This window comes from Cucurbita moschata, unplaced genomic scaffold, assembly GCF_002738365.1.
Source record: "Cucurbita moschata cultivar Rifu unplaced genomic scaffold, Cmos_1.0 Cmo_Scf00012, whole genome shotgun sequence".
Lineage (NCBI taxonomy): Eukaryota > Viridiplantae > Streptophyta > Magnoliopsida > Cucurbitales > Cucurbitaceae > Cucurbita > Cucurbita moschata.
The window spans coordinates 1,416,025-1,442,218 of record NW_019268528.1 but is presented as its reverse complement, the minus strand read 5'-3'; the positions used below and the strand labels follow the sequence as shown (position 1 = coordinate 1,442,218).

Sequence of the window (26,194 nt, the reverse complement as noted above, 5' to 3'; positions counted from 1 at the left end):
TTTTTTTTTTTTTTTTTTTTTTTTTTTTTTTTTTTTTTTTTTTTTTTTTTTTTTTTTTTTTTTCTTCTTTTTCTTTTGCTGATTTGTTTGGAGGAGGAGAAGGTGGAGGTTTGTAATTGAGATTGACAGTGAAGCGAGTCTACTTTTTCCTTGTCTGCTTCTCTTCTCTGTTGCTTTTCTTCCTTATTTTACATCCCACATTCCTCAAATTTGTCTTTAATTTCAAACGTAACCCCCCAATTTCACCATTCGTTATCGCTTGAGTGTTCTTTAAAGCAAAATCCATCGCCCTCAACCTCTAATCCATGTGGGTTTTTGCTTACACCCTTTGAAATCCTTCCATTTCCATGGCGGATGAACCCCAACTAGCAGATTTTCAAACCCTTTTCTTAAATGGGCTTTCGTGTTCTTCAATTTTCTCTCTGATTTCATCGATGGGTACTCGATTTTGAGGCGTTTCTGATATGGGTTTCATTGTTCTTCTCTGATCAACGCTGTTTTTCTCTCGTTGTTTGTCTTTATCGTTTTAATCTGAAGCTCTCAACTCAGAAAATGAGGGATTTCCCATCTTGTTTCGGCGAAAATGGTGTCCAAGTAGCAGATTTCTCGTCTTCAAACAATGGTAAGACCGCTCAAAACCTTGTCACTTGTGTTTATCAATGTCGACTACGAGGGCGTTCTTGCTTGATTAGTGTTACTTGGAGTAAAAATCTGATGGGTCAAGGGCTTAGTGTTGGTATTGATGATGCTTCAAATCAATGTCTCTGTAAAGTTGATATTAAGCCATGGCTGTTCTCTAAAAGAAGAGGGTCTAAAACTTTAGAAGCTTATTCTTCTAAAATCGACATTTATTGGGACCTTTCTTCTGCAAAATTTGGATCTGGACCTGAACCATTGGAGGGTTATTATGTCGGAATTGTAGTGGATAAACAAATGGTTCTTGTTCTTGGGGATTTGAGGAAAGAAGCTTTCAAGAAGTCCAATTCCTCCCCTGTGCCTTCTTCTGCTGTGTTCATTTCCAAGAAGGAGCATATTTTTGGGAAGAAAGTGTTCTGTTCCAAAGCTCAGTTTTGTGATAATGGTCAAATTCATGATATTAATATCGAGTGTGATACGAATGGTGTTAGCGAACCGTGCTTGATTCTACGAGTCGATTCAAAGACCGTGTTGCAGGTGAAGCGGCTGCAATGGAAGTTTAGAGGGAACCACACCATTTTGGTTGAAGGGCTTGCAGTGGAAGTGTTTTGGGATGTTCATAGTTGGCTGTTTAGTGCATCACCTGGGAATGCTGTTTTTATGTTCAAAACATGTTTGTCAGCTGAAAAGTTGTGGGGAAGTCAACCATTTTGTGATCCTAATGTCTTGTCCTTGTCTTTCTCTCAGAGATTTTCAGACAGCAAATCACAATGTCTTGGTTTCTCATTGATATTACATGCCTGGAAGAATGAATAGAGGAGTGGTTTGTTGATTCTTTTCTAATTTTTTTAACAAGAAAACGAAACTCTTAGCGATCGACAGACTTTTATTGTCCCTTTTCGTGTTGATTACGTTCGATCCGATGAACCGAGTCATTTGATTATATGAGAGAGGATTTTGTTATAGTTGGTTGTACATTGCTCTGTTTGAACTTGATCATTGTTGTCAAGTATATATCTAATATTACATGCCTGGCTTTGATCTTCCCAAATCTTTAGTCGACCACCTCGATTGCTCGTAAACGTTATTTTCATAGCTTCAACATTCAACATTCTGTGCTAACGTCGTTTGCGTTGCTCCTTTCGACGATTTCCCGAGCTTCTTTGTTCTTCGTTTGTTGTAGGGCCTTCTACTGTCGCTGATAGCCAGTTTGGGTTTGGCAAGCTTTATTGTCATGAATATGAATGACTTGTTTTGGTGAAATGTCGTACTTTCTCCAGAAATCGTCACATTTGAACAACGGTTTTTTGTCGATCGCTCGATGTATTGTTCTAAATTGATCGAGCATGGCTGATGGGCTTTAGATGAAAGACCAAGATCCTTTTGCCGGTCCTTCGGGTTCTCCGGGATTCGATCGATCGTTTATTGTCCACAAGGCTCGGGTAAGACTTAAATCCATAAGTTGAGGTCCTTTTTGCTGCTTACATGATGTTCTTACATTGATGTTTTGATTTTAATCATAGAACTTCAGCAAGAACTTGTTCTGTTAATCATTTACTTGTCTTTCAATCACAGTTCTGAAGAACAGTTTCGTTGAAGATGCTCTGAAACAAATACTGAGTAGCATCTCTATAGCTCACTGTTCAAGTAAATGGATATCAGTAGCTCTAGATGATATCTATGCTTAATATTTCTTCTCTGTCTGATATGTTTAAGCCAGTACTCTTAGTTCTTATTCTCGGTACTTCGTCTTATACAATCATAGTTTCGGGATTGCTTGTATTTCGATACTGGAAGACAAAGGATGTGAAATCCCATATTGGTTGGAGAGGGGAACGAAACATTCTTTATAAGAGTGTGAAAACCTCTCCCTAATAGATACGGTTTAAAACTGTGAGGCTAACGGCGATACGTAACGGGCCAAAGCGGACAATATTTGTTAGCGGTGGACTTGGGCCGTTACAATTGGTATCAGAACCAGACACTGAGCAGTGTACCAAGTATGATGCTGGGCCCCAAGGGGGTGGATTGTGAGATCCCATATTGGTTGGAGAGAATAAAGCATTTCTGATAAGGGTGTAAAAATCTCTCCCTAATAGACGTGTTTTAAAACCGTGAGGCTGACAGCGATACGTAATGGGCCAAAGCGGATAATATCTGCTAGCGGTGAACTTGGGCTGTTATAGTATCAGAACTAGATATTGAGCGGTGTGCCAGCGAGGACGTTGGGCCTCAAAGGGGTGGATTGTAGGATCCTACGTTGGTTGAAGAGGGGAACGAAACATTTCTTATAAGAGTGTGGAAAACCTTTGTTTAAAAGACACGTTTTAAAACTGTGAGGCTGACGACAATACGTAACGGACGGGTAACGGGTCAAATTGGATAATTTCTGTCTTTTATTTTCACAGCCGTTATGAATTATGAGCACCTTACGTAGAGACTATATTTTCTATTTTTCTGCTCATCCTTCAATGGATTTAACTTTGGTTTCTCTCATTGTGAAAGCAAACTTACAGCTTCCAGAACGAAGCTGCTGACCAATTCCGCTCGTGATCGATCTTTTAAGCTGCCAGTTTGCCGTGCATATTTTAAGCTCGTCGACTGACGTTTACACGTCGCGTAGTACTTGCACAACTCGTCCTTCTTGTAAGTATTTTAAGCTTAGTATAGTTATGCTCTTAACTTATCGTTCATATTAGTAATAACTTAACATCGTATCGAAGGAAGAGGTCTTATGTTCGAACCCGAGAGCATCGTGATTCAAATTACTATCTTAAGTCCACACATAAAGGAGAGGTTAAAGATACATTTATAAGATCTTGGTTTTGTTTGGTTGCTTCTTCTGCAAATTTGTACTTCTAACATTATATCCAAACAACCGTTGAACTTGTTCATGAATTTGAAGCCTGCAAGCTCAGGTTTCTCACTTGGTTCATATGGGGTCGGGTTCGGATATGCATTCTACGAAGTCGAAGAGGAAGTTCGAGGTCGTAATAAGGTTTAGGGTAGATTTTATTTACGAGGGGTAACGGAGTATTCGTTATCTTTGGCTGGACGTAAACTCGAAAACTTGATTGAAGTTTACATTTATTTGATCCGTGAAGCTTAAATAGTATCTAATAAGTTTCTAAATTTTCAAGTTTGTGTTTGATAAGTTCTTGAACTATTAGGCACCGAGTAAAAAAGATCGTATAAATTCGGCTATGTGTCACCGTCATGTTTGTCCACAATGTGTTGTCTATGGCCGCATGTCGAATGTCCCGGTCATGCTTGTCCAGAACGTGTTGTCTATGACTCATCTTAGATAGACCTCCTTACCATTTCAAGTTGTGTCAATATGAGGGTGTATGACCACTTACCAAAATCATGTCTACACTCGCTGAGGCTAAAATGTCCCAAAATGTACTATAGGGTGATATGACTAGTTGTCACTTCTTCCTACTCCGAGTTATACGTTATTTAAGCCATAGTGTTTCTTTCTTTGTTTATAGTCATATAACGTTGATTTCTTCAGTTCTTTCAAATCGTTTTCAAATATATTTTCTCGCTCACGTTTTCTAAAAAAATTTATCGCAAACATGACTTGATATTCGAACATACACCAATATTGTATGCGACGTCCAAATTTCTCACTGCTAACTTGTTCGTTGGGTTAAAATACATTATCCTGCTACCTCAAATAAGTGCCGCATAATCGTTGTCTCATTGCCGTAAGAGTGTGATTATGACACTATGCATACATTGCTTACACCATCTTTTTAATATAATATTACGTCGTGTAATATTCTTATGTAATAACGATATAGATAATTAAAATCGTTGTTATCATTTATTTTAATAATATATCATTAAAATAATTTATATAATTAATATGATAACAAGTTAGCCATCGCATCAATTTCATCTCATTTTAAAGAAAAAAAATATCAATTATGTTATGAGTCATTTGATATTTGTTCAACAAAATAAATAAATTAAAAAATTAAAAAATCCAAAACCCGAAACCCGAAAGAAAGCGAACCGACCCGTTTTTCAGAGTGCGATCCAAGTCAAATTTTCTCTCCTCTCTCTCTTCTCTCTCTCTCTTCACTCCATTGCAGGCTTGCAGCTACTAGATCCAAATAACCGGCCGGCGACGGAACTGGGCTGAGAGGGTGGGTGCTTAACTGCATTTTCTTTGCAATTCTCGATCTCAGCCACTCTCTGAATTTCGCGAAGATGGTGAGTAAAGCAGAGGAGGCCGAATTGAATAGACTCGAGACCCAGGTCGATAATGGAGGTGGAGGTGCTTGGGAGTATCTTTCCCTCGTCAGAAAACTCAAGGTTCGCCGTTCTCATAAGGTCTTAAACCATGGATTGTCGATCTTGAATGATTCCAGAAAGCGATCCGGTCTCGGCCAAGAGGGTGAGTTTGAGCCTCTCTGTTGATTCTTCGATCTGGATATGAAGATATGTTTTGCTCTTAACGTTTATCTTGCTTTGTAATTTTTGGATTTTGGAGGAATCAACATATAATTAAGTATTGCACTGCTTTCATTGTTTATAAGAATTTGAATATTAATTTTGGATTTCTGTATCCTTGTCACTGCTCAATTGCAGATTGTAATGTAAAAATTAGCTGGACAAAAGATAATAGCTTTAAAGAAAAGAGCAACTGTAGATTCAATGCACATCTCACTAAATCATTGGATGGACTAACTTTGATTTTTGTTTTTGAATAGTTTATCAAAAGAAACTTTAAATGTAAGTGTTGCTTCATCATGTTTTTAAATTTTTTTGGCTCATACACCTTTTTGTGACTGAAATATGGATTAAACTTCTTCTTTACCGAAGTTCTTGGTCCAGGAAGCAAATAGAACTTCTTAATTTGCATATGCAGTTTCCTTTATGTATTACTGAAAAATTATATAGGTCCAGGAATTATTTTTCTCGAACAGGAACAACACGAACTTCTTTTGAAAAACAAGTGAGACCACCTCCTCTTTTAATCCCTCTTTTTGTTACTTCTGTATCGTATGGTGGAAGATGTATCATTAAAGGTTTTCCTTTCTCAATGACTAAATTTTTGCCAAAATGTTTTCGTGACTATGATTTTTTGCTCGGTGTAGAATGGACCCTGTACGAACAGGTAGCTATTGCAGCGCTGGACTGCCAAGCTTTAGATGTTGCAAAGGTGCAATTTACATTTCTTTAGTTAACTACTTGAATTGCAGATTGGTCGAGTTCATTTTAGTCTAGTCATTTGATGACGCTTGGTTTTGAGATTTTTTTTTTTTGCCTTGGATTAATGCCTTACACTCTGCAATCTATTGTAGGATTGCATAAAGGTTCTTCAGAAGAAATTTCCACAGAGTAATAGAGTTGGTATGTTAAAAATAAATTGTTAGTTTTTTCTATATTTGTATTCTTGTTTGATTTTGTAACCGAGGTTGACCCTTTATTTGTCATCTTATCTGATAATTGAACTTCCAATAACGTATGAAATACTAAGCTATGGTAAACCCAATGGTCGGGTAAAGGCGATTGAGCTGCTGAGCCTTGGATTGGAAACCACTCAACTGGCTGGCCTACTCACCTGAGCTAAATATGCCACAATGTGGCAATCTTCTTTTTGACTACCTAATGTTCTAGGGTCGACTTATTCTTTTAGCTATTTATTATAATTGCTTTGTCCTTTTCAATTCATTGGTGATTAACAATAAGGCTGCTCTGTGGTAAATGTTACCTTAGATATCCCATTCATTCTATTTTCATGGCTTACGGTTCCTTGTTATCCTTTATCATTCGCTTCACCCATCATTACATTTGTACTCAATTTTATTAAATCCGATAATATAAAAAGCATGGGCATGAACTTGTGATACGAACACAACTCGGTTGTGATAATATGTCATTTTGTAAAGAAATGAGAATATATAGACGCAACAAGGTTTTCTTACCAAAGTACATAGTTTGCAAGGGCTCTCAGGCTGAAAAGTTCCATTTTGAAGCTGTAGCAGTAAACTTCATACATTTGAAGATACAATATCTTATAAGGGTTTAAAAAGGAATTTCAATCCAATTAGCATATTTCTAAAAGATTAATATTTCATGATAAGACACAATTTTAAATTAAATCTGTTCATTGAAAATCACTTACTTTACAAAACCATCTTCTTATCATTCAAAGTTTATTTATCTTTCTAAAAGGCTTTTAGTCACATCCACTATTTGTGGATTATCACTGGGCTACTGTTAGAAGCTGCTAAAACTTAAAGGCTGGTTTTTTGTCGTTAGATCTGAAAAGGAGCTAAACTATAGATTGGTGAATGGATATGTTTGCCTGATGGTGATGCTAGAAATTCTCAATTTGAGACTAGGGAGGCACAGATGGTGGTAGCTTTGGTGCAGCCTGGGTATTTTTATGTAAATCACTTTGTTCTTGGACCGTGTAGTAGATTTTGGAGCCATCCTCAATTGGGTGTTATGCAACTCTATTTTAGGGGAAAACGTCCAACTCCTAGGAAGGTTAAGGTTTTTATTTGGTGTCTAAGTTTGGATACATATGCGAAGGTAGGCTCAAGCTAAGATTCTACTCGTGAGCGTAATGGTATGTCATGGGCTAGAGGAATGGGGAATAAACCGATCGCTTGTCCTTGTGTTGTTGCATTGGAGTCAAATCAGGCATCCCCTTTGACTGTTATCATTCTCCTGACTAAAGTGCGTGTCCTCATAGGAAATGTGTCAGTTAAGTAACCATTTCGTTTGGAAGGGAATTTTTTGGTGGACACTGTACAATTGTATTTTATATGATTTAACTATAATCAGTGGCAGTTTTTGCGACTTTATTAGATCCTGGATCTCAGAATCCTCAACCTGTTTCTCACATTGTGAATGGAATTTCTGTTGATTACATCAGCAAATTGCATATTGTTTATATAACAGATTCTGAGTAGATAAACATTACAAGCACTTTGATGGATTATGGGGTTGCCTTGTCACAGGGAGGCTAGAGGCTATGTTGCTTGAAGCAAAGGAATTGTGGGCTGAGGCTGAGAAAGCTTACGCTAGCTTTCTAGAGGAAAATCCATGTGATCAAGTAATTTTTTTTAACTGTTCTTTGTGAAACGATATTTTTATTTTTTCCCGTGCAATTTTTATTTAATGATGGTATTCCACTATGAGTATAATCACTTGAGATATATGATGAGCTATAGATATAGCTATATAAGCCTTTCAGATATTTCATTTTCCTTCCTTGCACTTGAACAGATAGTACATAAGAGGAGGGTTGCCCTGGCAAAATCACAAGGCAACATTGCGGTGGCTATTGAATGGCTTAACAAATATCTTGAAACGTGAGCAGATTTTTGCATACCTCTTATTTGAAATGCTTAAAAAGGCGTCTTTCAGATTTCTTTTCTCCCTTTATCGTAGATTTATGGCCGATCATGATGCCTGGAGAGAACTGGCTGAACTATATGTATCTCTCCAAATGTGAGTAATTTCCCCTTTCATGTTCCTTTCTATCTAACAGTAGTGTCCAAATTGTGTCCTTGTGTTCCCAATTAAGAAGCTTGTACTTTGTATCTGTATCTTAGGTACAAGCAAGCAGTTTTTTGCTATGAGGAGCTGATATTATCTCAGCCCACAGTTCCGCTATATCACTTAGCTTATGCAGATGTAAGTGGCTCTTCATCCCTGATGACTATATCTTCCACTTCATTTATTGTAATATTTTCGGGAAGTTTATCGTGGGAAAGCATGTTGGAAGGGATACTTCTCCTTGTGATGGGTATATAAAGTTTGCAAATACTTTGTTCATCATTTCATAATTTGACAGAGCTTCATGTTGGAGTTGGCTGCATGGGTCCATTGTGAGATCACATGATTGTCAAAAGCCGGACTTTCTTTAACATCTATGACAACGTTATTCTCCTGAGTCATTTTGTCTCCACCATGCTAAGTCTATTTCCTAGATAGATTTCTTGCGTTGATGAGTTATTTGCTGCATAATAAATCATCTTTAGGTAATAATCATTAATGTGGCTAGGTCCTTTTGTTTTCTTGTGTTAATTGATAATCAATTAAGATAAGATGCAATAACTAATTGGGCTTTTTATTTTATTTTATTTTATTGGTGTACTTATCATGGAGTGTTTTTCCTAGGCTTCTTTTCATAGCTATGGTCTTTCATTGATTCATATCAACCGAAGGGATTTTTTTTCTTTTTTTTTGTAACTTTAGCTCTTGGTAGCCTTTTAACTTCTTACTCCATTTTATTGCTGAAATTTGGGTGAGAATTTGGAAGCTTTGGGTTGTCTTTTATTGATGCACACCAACTGGAGAAATTTGGGTGAGAATTTGGACAGCTCCAAAGAGTTAATGACAAAATCAATGCTTTGGCGTTTGGTTTAGTCACCTTGAAGTTATGCCATAGAGCAAGGCAAGTTATTAGGCATTAGGTGGTGAGATAATGGAGCTGTCCACCTCTTGATATTTTACTGACAATGTAGGCTGTGTCTGAATTGTTCGGGTTAGGCTGCGTTTAACCCAAAGAAAATGCCTTTATTTGTGCTATAACTGCAAGTCGATCGATGACGAAATTTAATTTGGATACCTGATCCAGTTTTATCCTGAGGAGTACCTTAAGAGTTGACCCTGATATTGAGGATTTGGAATGCTTGGAGATTCTCTCCAAGGTCTTAAGCTCAAGTCTCTGTATGGAAAATTTAAAACTTGAAACTCATTGTCTCTTGGAGTTAGTTTTAGTGTGGTCAAAACATTTTTGTGCAGTGGGCAATTAGTGGAGCCCCTACACCCCAATTATTTGAAAAGAAAAAAAGAAGAATGAAAGAAAAACCCTTGCAGAAAGCAGAAAGGAGCTCTCGTTCAGCACGGCGTTGCTTATCGACATATCTTGCTCAAACTTGCTTTTCCTAGTCTCGATTTTCATGTTGGAAATTCTAGAAGATGTTCTTGTTTTCTGGCAAAAGCGTAGTATTAGTTAAACTTTGTTTTACCATTCTCTTTAACTTCGTTTCAACTTTCAAGTAATTACTCGAAACCTTTATCTGAATACAGGTACTTTACACATTAGGCGGCCTAGAAAACCTTCAAACAGCAAAGAAATACTACGCATCTACTATAGACTTGAGTGGGGGCAAAAATACCAGAGCCCTGTTTGGCGTTTGCTTGGTAAGCTTTCTCTGGCAATCTTCTGCATATAGCAATTTGTTATATTCATTATAACCTTATATCTGATGCACATTTCACTGTCGTGGGAGTATATCCATCATTTTCGGTTGATATCTTGAGTTTTGTGCTTCCTCTATGTGAAGACTTTGTCAGCTTTAACCCAAATTAAGTCAGCCAAAGTCCACCATCAATAGATATTGTCTTCTTTGGGCTTTTTCTTTCAGACTTCCTCTCAAGGTTTTTAAAACGCATCGCTAGGGTGAGGTTTTCACACCCTTATAAAGAAGGTTTCGTTTCCCTCTCCAACCGATGTGGGATCTCACAATCCACCCCCCTTCGAGACCCAGCATCCTTGCTAGCACTCGTTTCTCTCTCCAATCGATGTGGGATCTCACAATAGTGTCCTCGCCGGCACTTGTTCCTCTCTCCAATTGATGTGGGATCTCATCACAAGAGAGAAACGAGTGCCAGCGAGGACGTTGGGCCTTGAAGGGGGTAGATTGTGAGATCCCACATCGGTTGGAGAGGGGAGCGAACATTCTTTATAAGGGTGCGGAAACCTCTCTCTAGCAGATGCATTTTAAAAATCTTGAGGGAAAGCCTAAAAGGGAAAACTCTGAGAGGACAATATTTGGTAGAAGTGAGCTTAGGCGGTTACAGTTTCTCTCATTTTATTTTAGACCTTATTCTTTCTTTATATCGTGACAATTTGGTCCTCTCAGTTACCAAATAAATAGCAACAAAACCCGACATGACATCGTAAAAGTTGACATGATACCGCTTTAGCTTTTCATATGCATGAGACCACATGACACATGAAAGTGTTATACCACAGTACCAAGAACCAAAACGTAGACCAGAATTATACTTTTTAACAAAAAAAAAAAAACAAAAAACAAAAAGCAATTGGCCTGCAACTCCTCGCATTTCTGTCTTATTTCAAGCTGATTCCCTTTTTCTTTTGCAAACCAGTGTTCATCTGCCATTGCACAGCTCACGAGAGGTCGAAACCGAGAAGACAAGGAGGGTCCAGAGCTCCAATCTTTAGCAGCAACAGCCTTGGAAAAAGATTACAAGCAAAGAGCTCCACACAAGCTTTCTCTGCTTTCTTCTGTAATGAAAGGCTTGAAGGTCTCCCCTTAACTTTTCCTCCTTTGAACTGAGGGTGATTAGCATTTAGCTACTGGTAGTTTATATTAATTCATTTTCTTGTGATTTTTCCCTAAGAAGAAAATTTTTCTCTGTTTCCATAAAGTCCTAAATATGAGAAGTGATGTATTTTTTTTAGCCTAAGTTAAGGACGACACAGCTACAAAAAGATATAAATCTTATTCTTTCTTCTTTTCTAGTTATAGAATTCTATACCAATCTTCTATGAACATGAAATCATTGGGAAGAATGTACACAAATTCCATTCTATGTCCTTTGAATGTAGGGTTTCTCTGCACCTTTCTTCTTTATGTCAGTCTAAAAAGGGTATGAGAGATGAACAATATTAATTCTTGGGATTCTAGAGATGAAGATTTTGACAAAAGAAACTTGAGGGGCAAGTTTCTCGCCCCTTTTTTAGTTGTAACCGGTACAGAATTCGAGTTTCTGACCTCTTTATTGAGAGTACAGACCTTGTCTCCTTGTGTCTTTGTGTCAGTTGAATTGTGTTCATATTGGCTGCTTGATAAGCTTTTTTTATTAGATGTAATTATCGCGATCTTAGTTTTGGATTGACCGAACATATAATTTAGACCGTTTTTGAAGAGGAAAAATATTAGGGAGAGTTGGTAAAGAAAATGATAAATTATTCTTTTATTGGTGGAGTATGCTATATATACATTTTAGAAGTACATAAAAAAAAATGATTTAACCTAAAATTAAAAATAAGAAAAATAGAATTAAGTGATTTATTTATGTATTAATAGAAATCAATATAGTGTCCACTGAACCAATAGGTAAGATGTTTGAATCTTTTCACCTGATAATTATATTGGTAAGTTTGAATATTTATCATAAAATATTTATTACTTTTTCTAAAGCCAAAAGTTTGATCCGACCTTTTTTTTTTTTTTTTAATCACCGTGACGTTATTTTTTAAAATAATTACTCCTCTAAATGATTGATTGATTGAAATTAAGTGATAGATTGGGGCGAGATTTATGTAACTAAAAAGTACCCAAAAGATTGGAAACCTTTGATCATAACACTTTTATTTTCCTTCTTAGTTCAAACAAAGTTTAAAAAAAAAAATATCGAAATTTATTTAATATTAGTTTTTAAAATTTCTATAAATAAATAAATAAGACACCACTTTAGCTTTCCCATGTTTTTTTTACTTTCATTGTCCCTACATTTTTTGTTTGAACAAATCACGTTCCTTGAATATAGGCTTTCATTTTTCATTTTTCATAAATAAAAATAAAAATAAATTAAAAATGTTTAACTGGTCTGGTGAGACGGTGGATGTATTTCGCTTCATGAATATCATACGCTCGGGTCTTTTCCATTTTATTTGCTAAAAAGCCCTTGTTTTTAAAACCGACATATATTAATCATGCCATTTAGTGCTTGTTGATGGTAATCCTATATTTGTTTGTATAAAACTGCATGATACAACAATATTTAAGTAACAGTATTGACGATAAAGAATTACCAATATAAAAGTTTAAAATTCTTAACCATGAATAAAAAAATTTAAAATTACGTGAGTAAATAAATCCAATGATATAACTAAAATGAATAAGCCAACCCGGGTTTGGAACAATTATTAGACCAAATAAGATATATATATATATATATATATATATTAAAAGTTATTTATTAAATTATTAGACCGAATTTATATATATACAATTGAGTGTAATCAAACAAGGTAGGAAAATGAATAAGCCAATCCGGGGTTTGGAACAACATATCTCTGTCACCAAACATATATCCTCTAGGTGGGACCCACTCAGCCAAGAGCTGACAAAAGACGGCGAAGCCCAGCAGGTTGTTGTTTTTTTTTTTTTTGTCTTTGTCTGAACAATATTATTATTATTATATATAAATATTTTACAATATAATTTATAGCTTAATTAAAAAATAAATAAAAAGTAGGAAGAGGAACTCAAAATAGTTTTACAAAAAAAATAATTTAAGAATATTATTGAAAATTTAGAAAATATTTTGAAATCCAAATATTTTTATTAATTTAGCCAAATAATAATATATTAAAATTATGATTAAAAAAATTAAAGACGAATAAAGAGATTAAAACAATTAAATTTTGAAAGGATAGAGACTTAAAAGAAACATTTGAAGAATATAAGGATTAAAATATACCAAAGCTAAAAGCATATGGCCAAAGTAGAATTATTATTTTATTACCCACAAAATAAAAATAATTCAATTTAAATACAAGCATGTGGATAAGAATATATATATATATATATTTTAATAAATCCCATGCTCACTTGATTTTTGTAAAATAAATAATATTATTGTTAATTTAAAATATTTTTTTAAAACTATTTATATATTTTTTATAACAAGTCACCCATTTTATATTCTTTTAACTCCAAAATTATATATATATAGTTTAAAATTAGTAATATAATGATTCTCGTAAAACAATATATATTTATATTTTTTTACATATTTTTATTATTATTCAAATAACTCTAACGGTTAAAGAGATTTATACAAAAATTAATAAAAAAAAAAGTGTAAAATGCTGTATTTTTTTTTTTTGTAGGATATAAATTATTTAATTAACCCAAATAGAATTTATTTGAAATGTAACTAATTAAATAAAAATAAAAAAAAAAAGGAAAAAGATAACTGAAATATCACATGCAATGTTTCTATACATTTATTATTTTTATGTGTATTTTTCTTCCTCCATTTTTGGTCATTAAATATAAATTCTTTTTTTTTTCCAAATTCCAACACACAAAATTGGCCAAAAAATAAATTATATTTCTTTATTTGTTTTTCCTTTCTTACCAAGAAAAAAAAAAAACTTTATTATAAATGAGAATGACAATATGAAAGAATTAAACCTCAGTGAATTTTGAGATTTTGAATTAAAATGGGAACTTAAACACATAACGGTACTGCTTCAGGTCATTGTTGCACCTGCCCGAGTCTCAGTATTCATCCGATTTTTACTCGGATGATAATCTTAAATTTTTTATAAAATATTAAGAATAACATCGTAAGATATACATTCACGAATCGAAATCACATCCGAACAAGAGTGATTATGAGAATATGATGGTTTATGAAGACATAGACGAATAAATAGTTACTACGTATACCAACAAATGCATCTTATTTTTTCAGTGGGTCAATCGTAATAACTTTTATGTTGGGTGACCTCTAAAAAAAACAAAAAAGATAAGGAAATAACTAACTGATAGTAGAGAACTCCAGATCTATCAAGTGCATCGGACAATAAAATATAGAAAATACAGAAATAATATTTAATAACTTAATTTTTTAACACGAAAAATAAATAATTATAAAAAAAAATATCACTAAGATGAAGAAATCAATTATATATATCCATTAATTCTCACTCACAAATTTGGCATAAAGTTTTTGCCTTTTAATTCAAAATGTGTTTAATTCTTTTTTTTTTTTTAATTTATTATTCCCACTTTTTAATTTTTTATTTTTTATTGCTTTCATGATTTCCCTACCTAGATTCTCAAAATCACACACTAAAAAACAAAATTAATTGAAACAAAAAAAAAATAATAAAATAAAAATTATTCAAAAGGAAAAAAAGATGAAAGATTTACATAAATGGCTCATGAAACAAAATTTTAATTTTTTTTTTAATATTCTACCATTATAGTCCATACACTTTTAACTATTTAGATTTAATACTAATTTATAGGTAACCAAATTAACTTTATTACTTTTTTTTATATTCTAAATTATTGTGAAATTAAAATTTGATAGGATAATAATTATTATTATTTTTTTTTGTTAAGATTGACAATTTTTAAAAATTATAATTAATTTATTTCTCCATCGTTAAATTTGTATATAATAAGTTTTAAACTTTAGAAAGCATTGGTCAGTTCAAACATAATTTTGTGGATAAGACGTTACTGTAACATCTCAAGGCCACCACTAGTAGACATTACTGTAACATTTCAATCTCACAGTTTTGAAACATGTCTACTAGGGAGATGTTTCCATACCATTATAAAGAATGTGTCGTGCTCCTCTTCAATCGAAGTGAGATTTCATAATTTACCTCCCTTGGAGACCAAACGTCCTCGTTGGCACACAACTAAGTGTTCGACTCTGACACCATTTGTAATAGCCAAAATCCACTACTAACATATATGGTCTTACATTGCTTCTCTTAGCGTTGAAATTGAGCCACCATCCCCGAATCTGTTTCCATTAACTCCCTTTCCTTCCATTTCTTTGTCACTTTGACCCATCATTCTCTCTCTCTCTCTCCTCTCTGTTTATCTCAAGAATTTTAGTAATCCCATTATATATTCATCTCTCCATTCTCCTCTTCTCTCTCTAAAACACTCCCAATTTCAGTGTTTTTTTTGCTTTAAAACCCACACCAATGTTCTTCTCTCTCTAAGATTATGTCCTCTGGCGTCCTTTAAATCCATACCCATTTCTTGTTTTCTCTCAACTAAGAGGAAAAAAGGTTGCTTTCTGAACTTTGAATCCCAACAATGGCGGAACCCCTTCACTATCTTCTTCCCCTTCAGCTGCAGCTTCTGTTTGTGTTCCTTTTGCTTCCAAAACGGTGTCGTTCCTTCTCTCCTTTGTAGCTCTCTTCTTTCTTCTACCACATTTGCTTCAGTCTCTTGGATCCTGGTTTCTTCTACTGCTACTTTCAGGTGCCTCTCTGTTTCTTGTGGGGTTGGGGTTTTGTTTAAATTTGAAGATTTTATGTTTGAGATGAACTGAAGATTTTGCAGTGTTCTTAGTGAAGTGATGAACATTGAAATGAAAACTACATATTTACTGTTTTTTTTCTGCTTTTTTTTTGGCTGAATCTTTTAGTTTTGTTTAAAGATGAGAAGCAGTTGTTATGGAAGGTGAATTCATTGTGGTTTGTTGGATAATGTCTCTGTTTCTTACTTAGTTGTGATATTGTCTATGCTTAGAAAACAGATAGAAATGGTATCAGAGCCATACACCGGGTGGTGTGCCAGCGAGGACCTTGGGACACCAAGGGTGGATTGTGAGATCCTACCTCGATTGGAGAGGAGAACAAAATGTTCCTTATAAGGGTGTGGAAATCTATCCCTAGTAGACGAGTTTTAAAGCTTTGAGGGGAAGTCTGAAAGGGAAATCCCAAAGAGGACAATATTTGTTAGTGGTGTGGTTGGGTTGTTACAAATGGGAGTATTAGAGCCGGTCACCAGATGGTGTGAGGCACTGCTCGGAGTAGGGCTAGACCCTCTCCATAGCAGACGCGTTTTAAAAACCTTGAGGGGAAGCCAAAAAGGGAAAGTCCAAAGAGGACAATATCTACTAGTAGTGGGGTTGAGTTGTTACAAATGGTATTAGAGTTAGTCACTGAATGGTGCAAGACACTGGTCGGTGTAGGGCTAGACTCTCTCCATAGTAAACGCATTTTAAAAACCTTGAGGGGAAATATGTAAGGGAAAGCCTAAAGAGGACAATATCTACTAGCGGTGGGCTTGAGCTATTACAAATGGTATCAGAGTCAATCATCGGAGGGTGTGGGGCACTAGTCGGAGTAGGGCTAGACCCTCTCCATAGTAGATGCGTTTTAAAAACCTTGAGGGGAAGCCCAGAAGTGAAAGCCCAAAAAGGACAATATCTACTAGCGGTATGCTTTGGCTGTTACAAATGGTATCAGAGCTAGTCACCAAACAGTGCGAGACACTGGTTGGAGTAGGGCTAGACCCTCTCTATAGTAGATGCATTTTAAAAACCTTGAGGGGAAGCCTGTAAGGGAAAGCCCATAGAGGACAATATCTACTAGCGGTGGGCTTGAGCTATTACAAATGGTATTAGAGCCCATCACCGAACAGTGCGAGACACTAGTCGGAGTAGGGCTAGACCCTCTCCATAGTAGACACGTTTTAAAAACCTCAAAGAGAAGCCCAAAAGGGAAAACCCAAAGCGAACAATATCTGCTAGCGATGGACTTGAGCTATTACAAATGGTATCAAATCCCATCACCGGACGGTGCGAGACATTGGTCGGAGTAGGGCTAGACCCTCTCCATAGTAGACCCGTTTTAAAAACCTCAAAGGGAAACCCAAAAGGGAAAACCCAAAACGAACAATATCGGCTAGCGATGGACTTGAGCCGTTACATTATCTATGCTAGCGACTTCTTAAAGTAGATTTTGATTAGCTTTTGTTGTCATGTGTACTCAGAGAAAGGGAACTATTAAGCTGTCCAAATGGAGCAATATGAAATATTGGAGCAAATAGGGAAAGGATCCTTTGGCTCTGCTCTTCTTGTGAGACATAAGCATGAAAAGAAAAGGTTAGACAATGCAGTTCAAGTTTTCTTTACCAAATTATTTTGTTTTTCATTTAGTTCTTCATAATTTCCTCTCTTTAAAACTTTGAATATGTGTGACACATAATTTTGACCTTTATATATTAAGGTATGTGTTGAAAAAAATTCGCCTCGCTCGTCAGACCGATAGGTCCCGTAGATCTGCACACCAGGAGGTTGGTGTTTTTTACTCCGACATACTTCTCGAGTCGTTAATAACCTGTCTTGTCTTCTTGCTTTTTAGCTTTTCATGTTCTACTATAATCTTGTCGGGGTGCTTTGAATGAGTTTAGATTCTCTTCTACTGCCATGACCGTTTCGGTTTTTGTCGATTATCGTAACTAGGAATGCTTTTGTGAAACAACCAATGATCAAAATGAACATTAGATCTTCTTTCACTTTATGTGAACATTTTGGAAAGCTAAGCATAGATCATCCATGATTTTGGTTGATTGCCGGTTATGATAGGAACGTTTATGTCGTTTTTTCGAGCTAATCCGTTCCTGTTTTCTTGTAGATGGAGCTCATTTCTAGACTACGGAATCCATTTATTGTGGAGTATAAGGATTCATGGGTCGAGAAGGTAGATCGAGCTTTAATCGCTATAAGTTATTACTAATGTGCTGTTTAATGTTGCTATCTACACTTAAAACAGGTACAGTTTAACGATATCGATGGTCGTTTAAGATGGTTAAGAATAAATTTCCCGTTATTCTTAAATCATTCGTTCTTACCATTTGATTGTCTCTAGTTCATCCTTCGTATCGGTGTAGTCTAATGTGAGATCCCACGTCGGCTGGGGAGGAGAATGAAACATTCTTTATAAGGGTGTGGAAACCTCTCCCTAGTAGACGCGTTTTAAAACCTTGAGGGGAAGCCTAGAAGGGAAAGCCCATAGAGGACAATATTTGTTAGCGGTGGGCTGAGGCCGTTTCAAATGGTATTAGAGCCAGACATTGGGCGATGTACCAACGTGGAGTTTAAGTCCCGGGGGGGGGGGGGGGGTGGATTGTGAGATCCCACATCGATTGGGTAGGAGAACGAAACATTCTTTATAAGGGTGTGGATACTTCTCCCTAGCAGACGTGTTTTAAAACCTTGAGGAAAAGCCCAGAAGGGAAAGCCCAAAGAGGACAGTATCTGCTAGTGATGGGCTTGGGCCGTTTCAAACGGTACTACAGCCAGACAACGAGCGATGTGCCAATGAGGAGGAGCGCTAAAGGGGGTATACACGAGGCAGTGTGCCAGTAAGGATACTGGACTTCGAAGGGGGTGGATTGTGAGATGCTAGCGGTGGGATTGGGCCGTTTCAAATGATATTAGAGTCAAACACCGAATGATGTGCCAACGAGGAGGCTGAGCCCTAAAGTGGGTGTACACAAGGCAGTGTACCAATAAGGACGCTGGGCTCCGAAGGGGGTGGATTGTGAGATCCCATATCAATTGGGGAGGGGAACGAAACATTCTTTACAAGGATGTGAAAACCTCTCCCTAGCAAACGCGTTTAAACCTTGAGGGGTAGTCCAAAGAGAACAATATCTGCTAAGCCGTCACCTCTAATCTAATTTCTTTTGTTATTTCTTTGTTGACAGGGTTGCTATGTGTGCATTATTATAGGTTATTGTGAAGGAGGGGACATGTAAGTACTTTTCTAGCCCAATGTTCATCATGTTCATCATTTTTTTTGTATTACTTCACCATTAAGTCTACATTTATTCAATTTCCACAGGGCCGAAACGATAAAAAAAGCGAACAGCGTTCATTTCCCCGAAGAGGTTCTTAATAACATTGAAAATCTCTTTTCGTTTCGTTAATTCTTTTTATATCTTGTTCATCGTTCGTTTCGTTTCGTAGAAACTCTGCAAGTGGTTAGTTCAACTTCTGATGGCACTCGATTACTTGCACACGAATCACATCCTTCACCGGGACGTTAAGGTTCGATGTGTATTCGTTTTTGGCTAAATATATAATGTAGTCCCTAATGTTTGGTGTTCGAACATATTTTTGACTAAAAATCGATATCATGTGAATGCGAATACGTTGAGCTCTTTACTAACTATCGATATCATGTGATTTGTTCAGTGTTCGAACATATTTTTGACTAAAAATCGAGATATACGCCTCGGTAAGTGAACTCTTCCTCCATCCCCATCGTGTATATATATAGATAATCAAAATTGCAAGTATGAACAGAAATTTGATAGTAATTCACGTTGATGAAACAGGCGACTTCGGACTAGCCAAAATGTTGACGTCAGACGATCTTACGTCCTCGGTGTGTAATTGACGACGCATCAGTTTCTTAGTAGTTGTTTTCGCTTGTGATACCTTGCTATTGTTCTTTTAAACACTTGGCATGATAATGCAGGTCGTAGGAACTCCGAGCTATATGTGTCCAGAACTTCTTGCTGATATACCTTACGGTTCGAAGTCGGATATTTGGTCTTTAGGTAGGAACCGCTCGACCTGACCACGAACCTAATTTGGCCTTTATTGACTAAAAGTGACTTCATTTCACATCTGTTTGTCAGGATGCTGTATATATGAGATGACTGCTCTAAAGCCTGCATTCAAAGCGTTTGTAAGTTTCGAACGTCATTTGTTCTTGTTCGGGAATTTCGAACGCCATTTCCTCATCTTCGAGCACTTGATTGTTGTTTTCATAAACTATTCAACTTTTGAAGTTGTTGGGCTGATGGATTCTATGGTAGCTTATGTCGATTAGATAACTCCATTCCCTCTATAATTAGTGTGAGTTTATCTTATAACTAGGGTCCGACCTAGTCCACTCCATGCCGAGGACGTTTCTACCACTAGCAGATATTGTCCTTCTGGGCTTTCCCTTTCGGGGTTCCCCTCCAGGTTTTTAAAACGTGTTTGCTAGGGAGAGGCTTTCACACAATCCACCGCCTTTCGAGACCCAGTGTCCTCACTGACACTCATTCCCCTCTCCAATCGACGTGGAATCTCACAATCCACCCCCCTTCAAGGCCCAGCGTTCTCGCTGGCACACCGCCTAGTATCTGGCTTTGATACCATTTGTAACAGCCTAAGCCCACTGAAAGCAGATATTGTCGTCTTTGGACTTTCCCTTTTGGGCTTCCCCTCAATGTTTTTATAACGAGTCTACTACGAATAGGTTTCCACACCTTTATAAAGAATTTTTCGTTCCCCTCTCCAACCAACGTGAGATCTCATAATGTTAGAGGGAATATACCAATCGATGTGAGACTCGTTCCCCTCTCCAATCGATATGAGATCTTAGAATCCACCTCTCTTCAGGAACCAACGTTCTCAGTAGCACACCGCCCGGTGTCTGACTTTGATACGTGGCCTTCTTGTCATGGCTCTATTGTGTTGAATGGTCAGGTTTGCTACTTTTTCTAATTTGATTGTGTTTTGGGCAGGACATGCGATCTCTTATCATTAAGATTAACAAGTCCATAGTGGCTCCTCTTCCAACAAAATACTCTGGTGCATTGTAAGTCCATCTCCTCCCTGACTTCTTGTTCGTCTGCGTTATTGTCGATCTAATCGCTTTCCTTTTCGGTTTGCAGTCGAGGTCTCGTCAAAAGCATGCTACGTAAAAACCCGGAGCTTCGGCCAAGTGTATGTGTTATCCTCCTCTCACACTCCACTCTATCTGATCTATCTAATCCTCTCATTTTCTTATCCAATCAAAGAATGCCATATGGATCAAAATCGCATTACCCGCCCCAATTTTCATAGTTATTTTAGTACTTATGTGAGATCTCACATCGGTTGGGGAGGAGAACGAAACATTCTTTATAAGGGTGTAGAAACCTTGAGGGAAAGCCCGAAAGGGAAAGCCCAAAGAGGACCATATTTGCTAGCAGTGAGCTTGGGTTGTCACAAATGATGTTAGAGACAGACACCGAGCGATGTGCCAGCGAGGAGGCTGAGCCTCGAAGGGTGATGGACACGAGGCGGTGAACCAACAAGGACGTGGGCCCCGAAGGGGGTGGATTATGAGATCCCACATCGGTTGGGGAGGAGAACAAAACATTCTTTATAAGGGTATGGAAACCTCTTCCTAGCAGATACGTTTTAAAAACCTTGAGGGGAAGCTCGAAAGGAAAAGGCAAAAGAGGACAATATCTACTAGCGGTGGGCTTGAGTTGTTACAAATTGTATTAGAGACAGACATTGGGCGATATACCAGCGAGGAGGCTGAGCCTTGAAAGGGGTGGACATGAGGTGGTGTGTCAGCAAGGACGTTGGGCCCTGAAAGGGTGGGTCCCACATCGATTGGAGAAGGGAACGAGTGCCAGTGAGAACGTTGGGCCCCGAAGGGGGGTGGATTGTGAGATCCCACATCGGTTGGGGAGGAGAACGAAGCATTGTTTATAAGGGTGTGGAAACCTCTCTCTCTAGCAGACGCGTTTTAAAAACCTTGAGGGAAAACTCGAAAGGGAAAAGCCCAAAGAGGACAATATCTGCTAGCAGTGGGCTTGGATTGTTCATATAATGTTCGTGCCAAAATTGACGATACAAACGACCGATAAGAAACACAAATCTCCCAAGTTTATGTCTTCAACTTTTTAGCCAATAAATTCCCTTATGTTCTGTTGTATCATGTTATATAGGTTCCCCAACTCTAGTGTTTTGAACAACTTTGTTTGGCAGGCTGGGGAGCTACTTGGTCATCCTCATTTGCAGCCTTACATTGTTCAGATAAATCTCAAACGGAATTCTCCGAGACGCAATACGTTACCGGCACTCTGGCCCGAACCCAATTATATGAAGAAGACGAGGTTCTCCGAGCCATTGCCCTTTAAGCGCCATTCATTAAGCAACGATCGAGCTATAAATCCAAGTGTTTCGGTAATAGAGTATGATTCTCTCAGCTCAACACATGATATACATGATAAACAAAACTACCCGAGTCGCAAACCGACCACTGGTGGCACTCAGGGTGGAGGAGGGTCTCGAAAGATGACTGCTAAGTCTGCAACTAATGCTAAAACTTCACGGCTTCTATCGAAAGCTTACGCCACTCGGGAAAAACGCGATGAACCGTTGAAAAACAATAAGAAATTGGTGAGTCTGGATGATCTATAGCTTATTTATACCAATTTTGGTTCATTAACTGAGACCTCATCTTTGTTTATAGCAGCTCCCAGTTTCATCTACTTATGCCCGTCGAGCGTCGTTCCCGTTGCATACGAAAGCTACCACCGATCAAAGCGCTTGCAGACCGAATGTTGGTATTCTTCACCACGTTAAGTCCCCGGATGTCTCGGTGAATTCTCCACGAATTGACCGGATTGCTGAATTCCCTTTAGCATCATACGATGATACATTTTTTCGTGTTCGCCGTGCTTCACTGCCATCCACGCATGGATCTACGAGCTCCCTGCAGCACACTGATTGTTCTATAACCGAAGACAAATGTACAATCCAAGTTTGTGACAAGGTTTGTTCAACTCGTGGTTACACCGAAGCATGGCAGGGAATACAATGCAGCTTATTTCAAGATGACCGAGACGCTCGAAGTGATTCCTCCGCTCAGGATGCAACGGCTGGTGCATCGAGCCATACCTCATCAGACTTACGACAACGCCATTTTGATACTTCATCGTTACAACAGAGGGCCGAGGCTTTGGAAGGTCTCCTCGAGTTTAGTGCGAGATTGCTGCAGCAGGAGAAGTACGAAGAGCTCGGGGTGTTGCTGAAGCCATTTGGACCCGAAAAGGTCTCCCCAAGAGAGACTGCTATCTGGTTGAGTAAGAGCTTCAAAGAAATCAATCTCAAGCAGGAAACATGAACCTCTCTCGGATGTGCAGAGTCGTCGCATTTTCTCGAGGTATATTTGACACTTGGGAAGATGCCGAGAAGGAGAAAAACGTCTTTTCATTATAGATTATAGTCGTTTTAGTTCGATAGACTAGCTAGCGAGTAGCGGTTATTTGTCGTCCTTAGTTTTAGCTCATTAGTAGTAGCTGATATGCAACATTTCTGTTGTAGGAATGTAAATTTACAACAGTTAAGATGGCTAAGATGGTCTCGGTTTTAGCTGATGTGCGCTTGAACTCGGACGTTGTTTCGGTTCACTCTGCGATCGGACTTTTGCCCGTGATGTTTTTGTCTTGGCCATATAATTTGGATAGAATGGATGGTCATTAGGCACGAAATCTGAACGCCTTGGATGATCCATGGAAAATAAGGCTGTTTCAGATGTTGGTTTGGACATGTTCGGTTCCCTGGTGCCGGAGTGATCTTTGTGCTGATACTGCCTCGGGATCGAAAGGTTTCGTCTACAAGAACAAGCATTTGGTTCATTCACTATCTGTTCGATTTGAGAACGACTTATATGGTCACTCTTGCTCGTATATGATCTCCGAGTTTCATTGAGATTCATGTTTAGTCTCTAAGAAAAGCCAAGAAAAACCGGTAAACAAAGTGAATGTGTAATCGAACAAGTAAATAGAAACTGCTACGAGATGAATCATGGAGTTTACGTAGTATACTTTTTTGAGATTGGTGTCAACGAGACGCTTACGTTGCCTCCTTTCAAGAAGCTCTTCCTCGTCCTCGAGCAGCTGGATCCGACTCACCCGAGCTCGAACTTGGATTGCCATCAAAGCTTGCAGGCTCTTTAGGGTAGCAGCTGTTTGTTTCCTCACAAGATAGCCTCTCACAAGTGCTTGTATCTTAACCAGTGCTCTTAAAGCATGCAATGCTTTCCTTGCCTAGAGCAACAACATAAGCAAATCACAACAAATCTGACATTTTCCTTCCAAAACACTTCACAAACATAACTTTAAAAAATAAAAATAAAATAAAAATAAAAACTTAAAAAGAATATATTTTCGGGTCAATATTGTTCACTTTGGGCTTTTCCTCTCAAAATTGTTTTGTTCCCCGGATGTGGGATCTCTCACAATCCACCTTCTTCAGGGCCTCGCGTCTATGCGGGTGAATCTCACAATCCACCCTCTTTCAGGGCCGAACGTCCTCACTGTCACACTGCCTAATGTCCACTCCCTTTCCAAGAATGTTTTGTTCCCCTGACGTGGGATCTCACAATTTGCTCCTTCAGAGCCCAGCGTCCTCACTGGCACACCACTTGGTGTCTACCCTCTTCGGGGTTCAGCTTCCTCGCTGGCACACCACTCAGTGTCTAGCTGTGATATTCTGTTACGAATCACGAATCTCCACAATAGCATGATATTGTCCAATTTGAGCATAAGCTCTCATGGCTTTACTTTAGGTTTCCCAAAAAAAAAAAATCTCATACCAATAGAAATGCATTCTTTACTTCTAAACCCACTATCATTCTCTAAATTACCCAATATGGACTCCTCCCAACAATTCTCAACAATATTAAGAAATAGAAGACATGAAACGAAAAACTAATTACCAAATGAGACCGGTACGCGGATTGGATCGTCGTAGCAGCAGCGTTTCGAGCACTTGATGGTGGCTTCTTCTGATCTGCCATAGCTACATGCTTGAGAGATTCAATGGTACCAATGGAGCCATCAGATTTAGAAAGCTTATGAGTTAACAGAAGATTTGTCTTTCTAAAACTCCATTTTAGCTTCAAATTTGCAGAGTGATCAGAAAAAGAAGAAGAACCCATCTTCTTCTTCATCTGATTCTTCTGATGTCCTTCCTTCTTCCCAAGAAGAAGATTCAATATCCATTTTGCAGCCTTCCCCATCTTGGCTGAGAAGAAAACTTCAGAAAAGAAATGGGTTTTTGAAATGGTTTCGAAAAGTTCAAATTTTGATCATCAAATTCAAATGGGTTTTTGAAATAATTTCAAAAAGTTCAAATTTTGATCGTCAAATTCAAATGGGTGTGGGACTTTTTGTGTTAATGTTTGGCCAGCAACAAAGCTCTTTTATACATGATTTGTTGAAACTGTTGACTTCAAGCCATGTTTTTTTTTAATTTTTAATTTTCTTTTTTATGTTCTTTTGATTTGTGTTGTTCCTTTTTTGTCTATGGCCTGCAGATTTTTTTCTTCCTATGATTAAGCCATTTGCCACTTCTTGAATTATTTTTATATTTTTAAATATTCAACTATGGTTCATAGATTTAAACTATATATAGTTCATGGGTAATTAGACTATAAAGCAAATAAGACTCGAGCTTGAGAAATGCCCTAGGACCTAAATAGGATTGGAAAATCGAGATGGGTAAGTTCAAGGACAATTAGACTAGAAAATAGATAAGACTTGAGCTTAAGTAACGTCTTAAGATCCAAATGGGCTTGGGAAATCGAGATTGGATAAGTTTAAGGACAATCAGATTAGAAAGTAGATAAGTCTCGAGCTTGAGAAACGTCCCACAACTCAAATGGATTTGGGTAAGAGAAGAGACCCAAATTCCTATACTCAGCCTTGATTAGATTTTGTAAGTAGTGAATTTTGAAAATTTTCAACTAAATTTAAAATTTATTTAGACATGAACTAAATTTAAAAAAATTTATTAAAAATATAGAAATTAAAATACAGTCAAATTTAACATATTTATAATTTGAAACAAAAAAAAAAAATATAAACATGATTAATAATATAGTCTCCAAATTTAAAAGTTAATTAATTAATTTATTATAATCTCTCGAGGATGATCAACCTATTATTTCTAGAGTAACTTTTATCTATTGAATGAGAACCCTTTCACTCGACACTGTCGAATCACTAATGTCGACTTTTATCTCTGTTCTTTTGAAGATATTCAAATAAAAATTTGAAAATAGAGAAGAAAAAAATAGTTTTAATTTTAGTTTTGGTGAATATAATAATTTAATTTTGAATAACAATCATTTTAATACATAATAATTTAATTTTGGCAATTTAATCCCTACTCTAAAAATTTCATCATTTAATTAAAGGTTGATTTTTATGGT

General features: G+C 37.1%; 4 protein-coding genes and 1 long non-coding RNA gene across 10 annotated transcripts; 4 read left to right on the top strand and 1 right to left on the bottom strand.

Annotated features, from left to right (window-relative positions):
- Nucleotides 1-82: 82 nt before the first annotated feature.
- Nucleotides 83-1,687, top strand: LOC111450853. The gene has a single exon (XM_023091146.1). It carries the CDS (start codon nt 553-555, stop codon nt 1,450-1,452), a length of 900 nt encoding a protein of 299 aa, XP_022946914.1. The 5' UTR covers nt 83-552; the 3' UTR covers nt 1,453-1,687.
- Nucleotides 1,688-2,957: 1,270 nt separating this feature from the next.
- LOC111450854 lies at nt 2,958-3,739 on the top strand. The gene is made up of 2 exons (XR_002711882.1): nt 2,958-3,282; nt 3,360-3,739. It is a non-coding gene; the product is annotated as an uncharacterized LOC111450854 (long non-coding RNA).
- Nucleotides 3,740-4,694: 955 nt separating this feature from the next.
- Nucleotides 4,695-11,165, top strand: LOC111450779 (ER membrane protein complex subunit 2-like). The gene is made up of 9 exons (XM_023091067.1): nt 4,695-5,041; nt 5,745-5,809; nt 5,952-6,000; nt 7,620-7,714; nt 7,888-7,973; nt 8,053-8,112; nt 8,217-8,298; nt 9,700-9,813; nt 10,786-11,165. The coding sequence occupies exons 1-9, from the start codon at nt 4,855-4,857 to the stop codon at nt 10,954-10,956; spliced, it is 909 nt and encodes a 302-aa protein (XP_022946835.1). The 5' UTR covers nt 4,695-4,854; the 3' UTR covers nt 10,957-11,165.
- Nucleotides 11,166-15,262: 4,097 nt separating this feature from the next.
- Nucleotides 15,263-23,413, top strand: LOC111450233 (serine/threonine-protein kinase Nek2-like). 5 transcript variants are annotated; one of them, XM_023090249.1, is made up of 16 exons: nt 15,264-15,668; nt 17,187-17,298; nt 17,423-17,489; nt 17,831-17,896; nt 18,906-18,952; nt 19,043-19,088; nt 19,168-19,248; nt 19,396-19,438; nt 19,539-19,588; nt 19,682-19,763; nt 19,845-19,894; nt 20,721-20,794; nt 20,871-20,922; nt 21,961-22,374; nt 22,448-23,140; nt 23,302-23,413. In XM_023090249.1, exons 2-15 carry the CDS (start codon nt 17,213-17,215, stop codon nt 23,099-23,101), a joined length of 1,812 nt encoding a protein of 603 aa, XP_022946017.1. In that variant the 5' UTR covers nt 15,264-15,668; nt 17,187-17,212; the 3' UTR covers nt 23,102-23,140; nt 23,302-23,413. The 5 variants fall into 5 exon arrangements, with proteins under 5 accessions (XP_022946018.1, XP_022946017.1, XP_022946015.1 ...); XM_023090250.1 differs by having other exon boundaries at nt 15,263-15,668; nt 22,451-23,413; XM_023090247.1 differs by having other exon boundaries at nt 22,448-23,413.
- Nucleotides 23,304-25,319, bottom strand: LOC111450234 (protein IQ-DOMAIN 14-like). 2 transcript variants are annotated; one of them, XM_023090253.1, is made up of 3 exons: nt 24,698-25,319; nt 23,796-24,026; nt 23,304-23,704 (listed from the first exon to the last, which is right to left on the bottom strand). In XM_023090253.1, exons 1-3 carry the CDS (start codon nt 24,998-25,000, stop codon nt 23,330-23,332), a joined length of 909 nt encoding a protein of 302 aa, XP_022946021.1. In that variant the 5' UTR covers nt 25,001-25,319; the 3' UTR covers nt 23,304-23,329. The 2 variants fall into 2 exon arrangements, with proteins under 2 accessions (XP_022946021.1, XP_022946022.1); XM_023090254.1 differs by having other exon boundaries at nt 23,805-24,026.
- Between the last annotated feature and the right edge of the window lie 875 nt (nt 25,320-26,194).